At 32.5% G+C, this 12671-nt stretch overlaps 1 protein-coding gene across 1 annotated transcript; it reads right to left on the minus strand.

Annotated features, from left to right (window-relative positions):
• Positions 1–208: 208 nt before the first annotated feature.
• On the minus strand, positions 209–11895 carry LOC123557298 (monocarboxylate transporter 13-like). Its single transcript, XM_045348707.2, has 5 exons — positions 11638–11895; positions 10602–10771; positions 10185–10328; positions 8284–9108; positions 209–4377 (listed from the first exon to the last, which is right to left on the minus strand). Exons 1-5 carry the CDS (start codon positions 11661–11663, stop codon positions 4208–4210), a joined length of 1335 nt encoding a protein of 444 aa, XP_045204642.2. The 5' UTR covers positions 11664–11895; the 3' UTR covers positions 209–4207.
• Between the last annotated feature and the right edge of the window lie 776 nt (positions 11896–12671).

Here is a 12671-nt window from a genome sequence, read left to right on the forward strand (position 1 = left end):
ACTCTCTGCCTAATTACGCAAACATCTAAAATAACACACATATTACTTCATCAGTAAATAAAGTACAACTTCACATTAGAATTTAAAATAATTAGTTTAAACATATTTTATTGTAATTATCACACAAGACATTATGGTAAATGTACATCAAGACAATAATATACAGATACATATGTAAATATATATACAACAGCAAACTATCATTACATTAAGACATATATGATACTACTGTACATCAAGATACATTCGATAACGTAGCAAAGGTGCGAAAATACAAAAGGTTTGGACCACAAGTTTTACCAACATTAGATATCGGTCCGTCCCTGGCTGTCAAATTAATGTTAGATTAACTAAATGGCGGATGTTTGTTTGGGAACGTTTTGTTAATTTTGCCTTAAATGTTCTATGATTTATGCATCCGTTTTATAATAAAAAAATAGCTACTTTTTAGAATAATGTCTTCAAGAATGTTGTAGAAAGTATTTTTTCATTTGTTTGGAAGTATGACCGTCTCTTTCCATTAGTATAAATATTAAAAGCAATAAAGAAGAAACATTTCATTTTTACTATGTCATTAAATTAATAATCATTTCCTTAACTAATTGAATTTCATGAAGTAATTAGGTGAGAAAACAAAGAACTTTTAATTATATTAAACAATTCATATATACTTTTATTCGTAATAAGTAGAAAGATAAAAACTATTAACAAAATATATTGAATAAAACGATGGCAGACAAGTGGTTGTTGTACTAGAATGTAGAAACAATGGCGGAGAATATACATGATATTTCACAAACTTTACAGAAAACTGTTCCTGTTGTTATTCTATGTGTTGGAACAGTTGGGAATATTTTATCATTAAGTGATCAAGACCTAACACAAGGCGATTTTCTACCGCCGTTTTACTTATCACTTTAACAATAGTGGATTTTATTGCAATGTGGAGTGGACTATTAAGACTTATAGTGTATGGGTGTCTCAGTTTGACATACGTGACGTAAGCACAGTAATGTGTAAGATTCATGAATCTATAGTTTACACATCCACGCATATTTCCTCCTGGCTTATAGTTGGCGTAAGAGTAGAAAAAGTTGTTTTGGAATGAATGCCAGTACGATCGGTGCATTCTTTTTTTTTTCCAAGTTGCGTACGTGTGCTTGATACAGGCACCATAGATACAATTTAATTTCATGAGACGTTCTGGCTTTCAAATCAACCAATAAATAGATAGAGTGAATCAATCTTCAGAAAATCTCTGAGAGGCAGATGCATTATTTTCGAATTTTTTACTTAAAGAGCTTAACGGAGGAGGTAGATGAATTCCACTTCCCGATCAGTTAAAGTTTTAGGACGTCCCAAAAACTCAATATGAGCAGCGGTGTTAAAGAAGCTAAAAATTCATAATAATTAACAAATAAAGCCATTTTATATCTGCCTGAAAGTTTAAGACATAGTCATAAAAGTAGACACGTTACTAAATATACGATATTATGTATTAAAATTCACAATAAATTCAACACCGTTGGTGTTTAAATAGCGTAGACATTAAAAACACAATAATTTATCGTTCTCATTCATTCAGAACTTTAATATTTGATTTTGTCAGATAACCAAAACAGTTTTGACTGATTTTAATACCATGTCAAGATGCAGTATATCATTGTGTATATCAAAATATGTTTTAATGCATGTATCCTATAAAATTAGCAATGGGCGTAAAATTATCGCAAAGATTTAGTACTCAGTGATACAATTTTTATTTTAACAAAAATTCTAGCATAAAGCTGTTGTTCTTGTCACTTTTTTGGGGGACGTTTTAACAGGAGAGAAAACGTGTTAACAAAGAGATTCCCGCGCTCAAGTGTTGTAAAACACCCTTTTATAAATGCGCATTCCGTGAGAAAGCGTAAACTTTTTACGGCCCTAAAATGGATAATTCCAAAGGAAATTATGTCAACGAGAAGAAAACATCTCAGACATTCCCGCGTATTTCGTAGAAATGCAATGATGTTGTGGGACAATGTATTCATTTATTAGTTTTTACTAAATTTTACTAGTTTTATGCTAAAATAGCGTTAGTGCATGTTCATTTCGTGCTATAACATCTTCGAAATCCCTATCGGGCTCGGGCATCAACCATTTCCTCGGGGTTCTGTAGATGTATGTAACACGAAGAAAACATGCCTTATACCTACACTGGAATATATTTTTCAGTTAACGCGTATCCAAAGTTTTCAAATAATGGTATTGTTTTTCAATTTCAAAAAAATCATATCTCGTGGAAATTGATATTTTTTTAACAAAATAATAGTATACATTATTTTGAATATATTTTTTCAATCGGGATACCTTGTAAAATTTCGTTTCGCACAAGATAAACAGAATTCAGAGTTTCGTACGTGTCCAGCAAAGCGGCTTTACTGCTATTTAGAAGTGTTAATAATTCTATGTAGACTATAGCCCTTGATATATTTGTAGAGACGAACTGATAACTTAATGTAATTTGCACTGAAAGAACAGTATGTTATTTGTTTCAAATATGTAAAAAATCGTTGTACAAAATGCAAATGTGCTTCGGATGTCAGTTCAACGACAGTTGTATATGTATCATTTATCTAGTTTCTTAATCTCATATACCACCACGCAGACATATTATGTTTATATTCTACATTCGAGCCTTGTATTAGTTATAAGGGATCTCATGCGGAATGTCTGAATGATGCACATTCATAGGAATTGTACATTTTTTTATATTTAGTAATAGATGTCACTAATCATGCATATAAAAAGAAGAATGTTATTTCTTGCGTGCCAGACAGGTTTTGTTTCTGGGGTGCTGGAAAAACTCATCTTACACCATGGGATGTAAGATGACCCACGTGCTGAAATTTATTAATAAATGCGCAAACTCATACGCTATTAAGATAAAATAGTGCTGAAAAGAAAAGGCATTTGTTCCATTTTATTAAGGTATGCAAGAAAAAGAATCTGCCACTAGACGAAGGTGCGGATGGAAACTTCTGGCTCTCGGGTAACTGTTTCACAGTAACTAGACAGAGCACCGTTATCGACTGAATAGTTACCTTCGAGCCAGATATTTCCATCCGCACGTGCAACCAGAGAAAGATTCTTATAATCTATATTCGATCACTGTGCCAGTTACAAAAGGACAAGTATCTTATTTTGTAAGGAGTATAACGGATATTTTCTGGTCTAATAACGTGTTGATTGACTTAAACATTCGGATCTGTTGATTTCTGTGATTGATAGACCTTATACGGGTTAGTATTTTAAATATATTTGTTCCAAACACTAAAAGCATGAAGCCAGGCTACAAAAAGGAGTTAATTTGACATATAGGTACACATAATATTAAGATTTAATTTGTATCAGAAAGTAATTTTAAATGTTTGATTATGTCTGACACATGCTGTGTTAACATTACCAATAATGTGCTTTTATTTTTATTATACGCTAATTTTGTACTACATTGATTACATAAAACATTAGTAGTTTAGTTTGTGTATATTACTAATGGAGTGTATAAAGTTTACCAAATTTGATGTATATATGTTATGCTTTTTATCATATTGGAGAAAATAAAAGGAAATATCTGATACTTTCTGGAGACACAAAATTATTTCAAAAGTGGAGAAGAAGAGTTATTTAAAAAAGAACAACATATTATTTCTTTATTTAAGAACATCTCCGCCTTTCAGTGTGTCCATGATCGTCTTCGATTATTGGACATATAAATAGTAAAAAACAGAGTCTGTGCGAGAATCAAATATATTTTGTGTTTATCATCGAACAAACATTACATAGAAATAATTATTTGTATGCGATAATCGAACAGAAATATAAACACATAATGTGTCCGATCATTCAACATAATATGAAACTTGAACATAGACACAAATCTACTGCCATAAAGTAATTTTATTTGCACTGTTTTGTAATTTAGGACATAAATCTGAGTTGATGATATTGATAAAGGAGTTATGCTTGGCATCAGTACGCTAATCTGAAGTAGCATGATGGTTCTGCCTCGAACCGTTCCCAGAAGAAAGTTGATTGGGAGTGGGCCTCCTTTCTGTATGTCCTATTTCTGTATTCTTCGTTTCCAGTTTGTCATTTTTCTACGACTTTTCTCAATTACATTCTGTACATTTATCATTGTGTTATTGTGATATCTATCTTTTGTCTACAGTCTTGTTGAAGCGATTATCTCATTTGACCTGTCACTCTGTAATCTTTTCTTTCGCCGTCTGTTAGTTATCAAGGCAATGGTAAAAAGAACAGAAGACAGTGCTTGTACACATGAAACTGTCACAAGGACACTCCTGTAGCTACCAGAAATATCTCGGATACTACCTGTGTGAAGACAGAAGACATAATTAAAGAAATGCTACATAGATTAATCTAAGTAAAAGACTAGGTATTTACACTGATTCACTGGAACATTACCACATTCTGTGTCGCCTATCATTCAGTCCACTATTACACGGGTATTCCTATAGTTTTCTTTCAGTTTAGGACTTTACCATTCATTGGTTATATAAAAAGATGCAAGGGTAGTAATATGAAATTTAACCTTTACCCTGCTAAATTTCTATAATGAACTTGTCAAGCTTTCGATGTGGTGTGGACGGTGCCATTAGCTGTTAAAAGGGGTGCTTACCAAACAGATACTGACTGAATGGCGAACAGTGCAGATCATGAAAAGCCTGCACAATCCCGATAATGATCTACACTGGTCGCAAAGGCAGACTCAGTCGGGTAAAGCATGCTAAGGGTTATGTTTTATATAGCAACTTGATTTGTTTTGAATTTATCGTTAATAATGATTAGTTTGGCTACAGATCAGCTTATGCTGCAAACCCGTTGTCCGTTTTCTAACATTCTACCGTCTGCGTACAAGTTTATTTTTTTGCATTCTGTAACTGTTACAATAAATTTAATTATGTCGAATTGTTCCCATGTTGATAAATGAATCTTTACATGATGGCGCTAAAGACACAGTCGTCGCTTTAAAGATAAGCGATTTGAAGATTTTTGAACTGATCTATTATTCCACCGAGGCCTTAAGGTCTCAAAAAATAACTGAAACAATAAACTTGTCAAATATAACGGTAACTAAATGAAGGAGTAGACATCTAAACGTTGTGAGTGTTCGGTGCTTATCAAACAATAAGATTATAAAATATGCAGCCTAGTGGCTCCCTCATTAATTGAGCCTCTTGTAGAATCATGTTAATAATGAAAAGGAATGTCCAAAATGACCACTAGTAGATTGAGTCATATTCACAAATTAAAAGGCAAAGTAATTTACAACATGATTATATACAATCAAGTAGATGTTGTTTTACAGTTTTAGTTCGAAAAATGATGAATGAGGAAACATTTCGAGTACTAATAAATTCTTACTTGCACATGGGAGTACAGGTATGATAACAGATTTTAAGGATTCTCGTGAAGTTAAAGTCAGACGGTAACTTCTTAACATGTACTGTAATCTTACTTCTACTTCGCATGACTCTGGGAAATTCGTTCTTTCAAGAGTCTAGATGCACATTCCATTACACCCAGGAAGAAGACTCCAAGTCTGCTATTGATTTGTTTGGTTGTGTAGGATCTTCATACTAATGCCATTTATTTACAAACACAGAGTCCAAGCATTTTCACTTCTCGATTAGTAGTCATAGGTCTCTATTTGGTGATCCCCGAAAGGTTTTGCGTTAGGCACATCAGTATTTTACCGATTTTCGGCACAAAACTGTTTCGTATTTTTCTACGGATTTATATGCAAATGTGAGTCAGTACAAAGCCATACATACACTGCTGTAGGCATTCATTTTTGGGAAGATGTGTTCTACTCCCTAACTGCAAATTTTGATTTATTGCTTTATTAGTTGATAAATGTTTGATTGATCATTTTAAACTATTCAGAATATCTTAGTTAGCATAATACCTATAACACTTTTTGCATTATGTCCTTAAAATTGACATTACTTAAGGTATCTTAAACATTCAAAACTAACTTCTGCTTACCCTAGAATCCTTGAGAATGATGTATAACTTTTATATCTGGATCATGTAAAGCAGTTAAACGTATGATCTCAACGTACAGTATCACGAAAAAAAAAAGATCAAAATTGTAAATAAACTATGACGCTTGTTAAATGAAGCGGTGTATGTAATAACAAATTTACACATTTTTCTGTGCACATTAAATTAAATGTGCAAGAACGAAAGTTACAACTGTCTAATTTAACCTTGACTAGGTATCCTGATGTGAAAATAAATGCAACGTGACTTTTGCGGCATATGCATTTGTAAGCTTGAGTTTGTACTCCGATATAATGAGATACAATCAGACGTGTGTTAATAACAGCTCCGAACATAGGTATCTGCTATGAAACATGCTTATAAAGACCACAGCTTGATCATTTCGTTTAACCATGAATTATAGTGCATACAGAGGGCCCAGAGCGAAACTAGTCTATATGCTTCTATTTCTATATACACTTATATATATATATATAGACTAGTTTCGCTCTGAGCCCTCGATATATACTTTGTTTAGAAATCACAAGCCAACAAATGCAATTTTGTTTTAATTTCTAAAGTGTTGTTTTTAGAGACGAGTTTAACTTTATATGTAGTCTCTGCACATTTGAAACTGAACATTGGAGACAAATTTATAAACCTGTATTACATTTAGTAACTATATTTACATTAATTACATTACTATAGACAAGAAAATACTCGCTTGTTTCAGTGTTAGACTGACTACAAGTGAATACTTTCGCACAAAGATATTGGCCCGAACGGCATTATGAAACGAAATGTAAATTACAACATGATAATCACGTTTGGCCTAACGTATTGTTTTAATGTTTTATTTTTGTATTTGAAGTGCATGATATAATTAACCTTAGACATTTGCCATGTTTATAGAAATGTTTCTATTAAATCGAGCCTTAAGTGCCGGCTGTTATAGCTACTGATCCTTTTGGATCATGGAGCCCACTCATTTTACCTAACAGAATTCCGCTTAAGCCGACACTACGTGGCTGAAGGGTATTGCATATATTTTTACCTCATATGAACAGACTAAATTCAACTGTGTCTGCTCTTATTTTGCATGATTGTATTCTATGTTTCCAACGGATCTTCTCGTATATTTAATTTACAATCTTTTGTGCGTATCAGCGATCGCTTATCAAAAACCTAAGACTTCACGTTAAATTAGGAAATGTATAAATGGCAAAGAAACTCTTGTTTTTGCACAATGAGCAGGCAGCTTTATATTCTAGCATAAAACTGCTGTTCTTGTCTTGTCGTTTTCATGGATGCTTTAATTGGTAGTATCCTTGTTTGAGCAGATATTCTCGCGCTCTCATTTGTATGCATATGGTAGTCTCGTGTTTAACAAACAATGCACTTACTTTGTTCACGTCAATAGCTCGAAAATGTTTTAAATGAAATGACGTCAATGTCACAGGACAATATTGACGTTCCTATTTGATTAATAGAATATTGATTTTTAAAGATGTTTTGTTTTTTTTACAACAGAATGATGTTAATTATACATGAAATTTGGTGAATTTTACACCATCTGTAAAAATCAACTTAGGGAATATGCAGATATTGAAACACAAAAAATGCACTATCCCTTCATTGATGAGACACTAGATATACCGGTAAATATATGTTTTCTACACAAAACATTTTATCACAATTTATGATAGGAATGTCTAAAATTTTGTGGTAAGCAAAGTTTAACGTGGAAGACGTGACATAGCATTTCGTTTTACATTACATTCTGCATTCTCTCGTTCAAGTATGAAAACAATCGGTCAAGAGGAAAAGAAATCAAAGGATCATAATGCCTTTGTTGTTTATTAAATGACAACCACAGATTTTATGCAGGATAAAAATTAATTAATTTCTTCTTATGAGAATAAGTATTCATTAACATAGTAAAAGGTCCAGTTGAAACCAATGTTTTGATTACCTCCCTTTATGGATCTAGCTGTATGCGTTCGTGCTTAGTAATGTGCTTTCAAACTATGTAATTATGCATATGACAGGTGTTTCATGTTTTTCATCTATAACTTAGAGCCTTAATTATGAAACTTAAAATACATGTTCAAACTTGAATTTCATAATTATTATATCATTACGTCAGTCCTAATATAACGCATTGACAGAGACTCCAGTATAAATACAGTTTACAGCACATCCATCAAATGGGATATAACGGTAGATAATTACCATATAATGGTCCGACTCCGAGCGATACTAGTCCTTGTAATGTTGAAAAAAGTCCAGTTGCCACAGGTACTTGTTCTTGGCTGACCATTTGTACAATAACGGATAATGCAGAAGCTATAACACCTCCGTATGTCATGCCGGTGAGAGCTGTCCCGAGCATATATACGGAATATTTTGATGAAAGTATTATGAGCAATTGACCGCAACATCCGCAAAAGGTAGAAAGAATCGGATAAACTAAGGAGTTCACTCCCTTCTTTTGTTTGAGAAGTCCTACCACTACACAAGACACAGCGGTGCACGAATAATACACTATAAAGGTAATGTATCCTTGTGAACCTGTCATTCCTTTCCATAAAGCGATGTCAAGCATTACTCCTACATATCCATTTAATAATGCGAGTGATAAACTACTTGCAATAAGTACAAGTACATAAGGCACGTGAAACAGTTTATTAGCATGTGCAATGCAATTAAGCATTATGTCGATAAACGAATTACACCATGTTCTTGAACTTCCAGTACAATCATCGAGTTCTGTTTTTGTACTTGTTGCCTCCTGTGCTCGAGCGTTTATGTCAGCAACACGATTTGTCCAACACATTGTGAAAAGAACAAAGATATTTAAGCTAAGCCCAGCAAGGATAAGAAACATTCCATTCAGACCGTACATTTCTGTCAACCATTTCAAAAAATATGGGTAGAAAATGGCAGTTACAACAGTTGAAGTGTTCAGCACAGCCAAACATAATAACCTCTTTGGCCCCTCAAACACTCGCTCAACAACCACAATGCAGCTGGAGAATACCAAAGAGTTCCCAACACCTAGATTTAATAGATAATTATATAGTTTGAAATTTTCATTATATGAATATATTTATACGGGATACACTGTATATCATAAATCTTATATAAAAGTTCAAAATATTTAGAAAGTATTTATATTCTAGAGCACACTCTTATACAAAATGTATATAACTGTCACTTGATTTTGGTAGAAAATGAGATGCGTTTGTAACATGTAAAGTTAAGCCACTGTACATTAACATTAGGAATGTTTCTGGAAAACAATAATTCCTATGCAAACATATATTTTGTGCAAAGTGTCGGATGCAATGACTTGCAAAATGCTTCACAATGGGATAGTACTGTAGATTTGATAATATTTGCGAATAATGCCACTTTTTATTTCAGATTATTCATGAAACTAAACCTAAAATGTTCTAAAACACATTCAAGCACTCATTATGAATTATCAACACACCGCAAAATAAGGTTGCTAACCATGAAATCGCTTAATATAGTGGTGATGTTTTATTGATAAGTTTTTACAATTTCAACAAAATAGAATTCTACTATCATTCGAACTCTCTCATTTTACGACTTTATCCATCTTTGAAAAGTCACTAAAACATCTAGAAATTGCAAACTAGGAAAAAACGTCTTGAGTTAAGAAAATGACAAAAAAGACACGCACACACACACAGAGAATAATGGCGTTGTCATGCCCTGTCATAAAGGAGCATTTAACTAATGTGGGAAATTTGAACATTTCCTTAAATAAAATAAAATTCTACACTTCCTTAACTTCTATAATAAGTATATAGTGTATACATTCATTTTCTAAAATCGCACCTTTCATGTGTATTTTGTGACTTATTTTGGTAGTAAAATGAATAAAATTACATTTATGTATAATACTAAATACTACTAAAATTTTGAAATGTTAATATTAATAGATCGATCTAACTGTCCCTTTAATTTAAAAATATGCTTTCAGCAATTTTTAAACTATATGCAAAACCGCAAATGGCGGGTTAGCTTTTTAGTTCAGTAAAGATCATATCTGTGCTCGTCCCCCAAACTTGGCGGCGGAACTGCAGTAATTTTAATATACATACCTGTGACAATGCCTACACTAACGTAGAGGTAAGTGATGTGTTTTGCAAAATATGATATACAAAATCCAAGAGGAACAACCACACTTGCCACCAATATCATCATTGTTGGACCAAACCTACTAATTAACGCTCCGCTGATAACACCTGCTCAAGAAATTGTTAGAATTACTAATCGGTAAGTCAGAGTGGACATATTAACTTAGAATAAATAGATAAGATATGTGCGATATAAAATCTAGTTGGAAGTTACTGAAAATTTTAATGCAGATTTTCTGTAGCAAGCTAAGAAATTAATATAAAATAGATTTCGATTAAACTAACTAAGTCAAAATTCCTGTAAAAGACATATATGTGATCTATTCCTGTCACTTCATGCGTTAAAGATGCGTTATCTCTAAACATGAAAAGCGATATTACCAAACGAAAATGTCATTCCTATGACAATTGACTGTACAGCGGCAGATTCAGCTCTATTTGTTTGAAATGTGTCCATCATACTTATAAAAACAGCACCGAGTGAGAATACCGGACCAAAAATAATCGTCAGTACCAGCAGAGTAATTACGAACAACAGCCACTTGTCAAATCTGGAATTTTTCAAATTTCTTATGTTTCGACAAACATATAAAAAATATGCAATATAGAACTATATTTGAACAACGGTAAAAGATATAGAGGATATTTTTTTGTTTCAATGTAAGATTGTAATATCTTAAACGAGTGAACACCAGATGCAATATTTTCATAAATGGTATAGCAACGGGTGAAAATGTAAAATATGGTGTTCATGAGTGAGAGATAGTTTTATCTTACATGTAAAACAAACACATTTTCATTTCATTTCATGTTTGTAATATATTCACAAATTTTTTAGTTTCTTACTAGGGAAAAATATATTTGATTTTTTTAACTGTGGAAATAGAAGATATATTTCACTTTCATAATTCAATCATTCACTGAAAAACATGCGATCGTACGTGTTAAACAGATAGACAAACTAAACGAAATCATTTTCTTTTATTGCATGTTTTGTTTTGTTTTCATTTTAAGGTTCTCTAACTGGTTATAGGTGCTGATGAGAGTATTCGTCCGCACGGTCAAAAGAACCACGTAACTGTCTAAACAGTTACCTTCGAGCAGGATATTCTAATCTGCACATATAACAATTGAAAAAAATCAAAATGTATTTTAAAACCAGTCTTGAATTCCGAACTGATGTCATACAATTTATCTCAATCTGATGAAAAACAAACACCTAAAACACAAAATACACAGGAAAGTAAATCAGAATGATCATAAGATGTGCTTTCATGAAGAAACAAGAAACTTTTTTTCGTAAGACATTAATAGTACAAACACATTACACAGTGAAATTCTAGTAATGCATTCGAAATCGACTTCCCACGAATTACGAGTATAACTAAAGCTGGAAATGAAAGGTATTATCACAGACCTCTGCATCTGCGTGAAATTCTCCATTGTTGGTCCCAGAAAGTATTCAAAATTTCAAATTCAGGTAATTCCTGTTGAACTGTTACTAAATGTTATTTAAACAAATTTCTGCCAAACGCTTTCCCTTGAAAGAAACACAAAATGTATAACATGTTTTGTAGTCAATCATATATTGCACTATTTAGTACAAAATCACATGTAAATTTCCTCCTAAAGTTAAATATTAAATATGTTTCGCACACAGTTAAATAAAACATAATTATGTCATGTGAAGCTTGACAGATTACAGATTAACGATTTTCATTGAACGCAACATAATATTTTATATGAAATTATTCACGTTTTTCATCGTCTGCTTAACTATTTTGTCTCCAGTTCCCGGGTAGTTATTTTACCGCGTGTTCGTCTTCCAATTCACTATTTTTCTCATGTTTTCAGTGCACTATTAAGTGAGTGTTTAAGAAATATTAAAACATTGTCATGACGTGTAATTTTAAAATAGGACTGCTTTCAATGGGACTCAGTACAGTATTTTCCACGTGGAATATTGGACTACACGAGAAAAACGATCTATATACAGAATCTATGTACTCGGGTAGTCCAATAGTTACGTTAGTGAATTCCATATAAAAATACTGTAACCAAATTGAAGCAGCCCAATATAATAACACAGTACTGATAATAAAAGGAAAAAAAATGATATCAGAACTAAGTTTTATGTAGAGATGCATAATAAATATGGACAAAATCGCAAAATTTTAAAAATAACATTATACATTTTTGGCATGCGTCGATGTAGTCTTACTCCCTAAACGACAACTTCCTAGAGCAACAATTTCCTTACGTTTCCAGTTTTAAAAATTGTGCAAGAATTTATTACTCTCTGCTTAAAAAGCAGTTTTATCAGACCAGTCATGATAGTTCTTGGAGGCCATACTGTAGTAAATTCCTGGATTTCGATTTGCATCAACTTTAAAAATAAAAGATTAAATAGAGTACAAATCAGCCGTAATAATTCGGTAGTGCTTGTTTTAC

Source organism: Mercenaria mercenaria, chromosome 5 (assembly GCF_021730395.1).
Source record: "Mercenaria mercenaria strain notata chromosome 5, MADL_Memer_1, whole genome shotgun sequence".
Classification (NCBI taxonomy): Eukaryota; Metazoa; Mollusca; class Bivalvia; order Venerida; family Veneridae; genus Mercenaria; species Mercenaria mercenaria.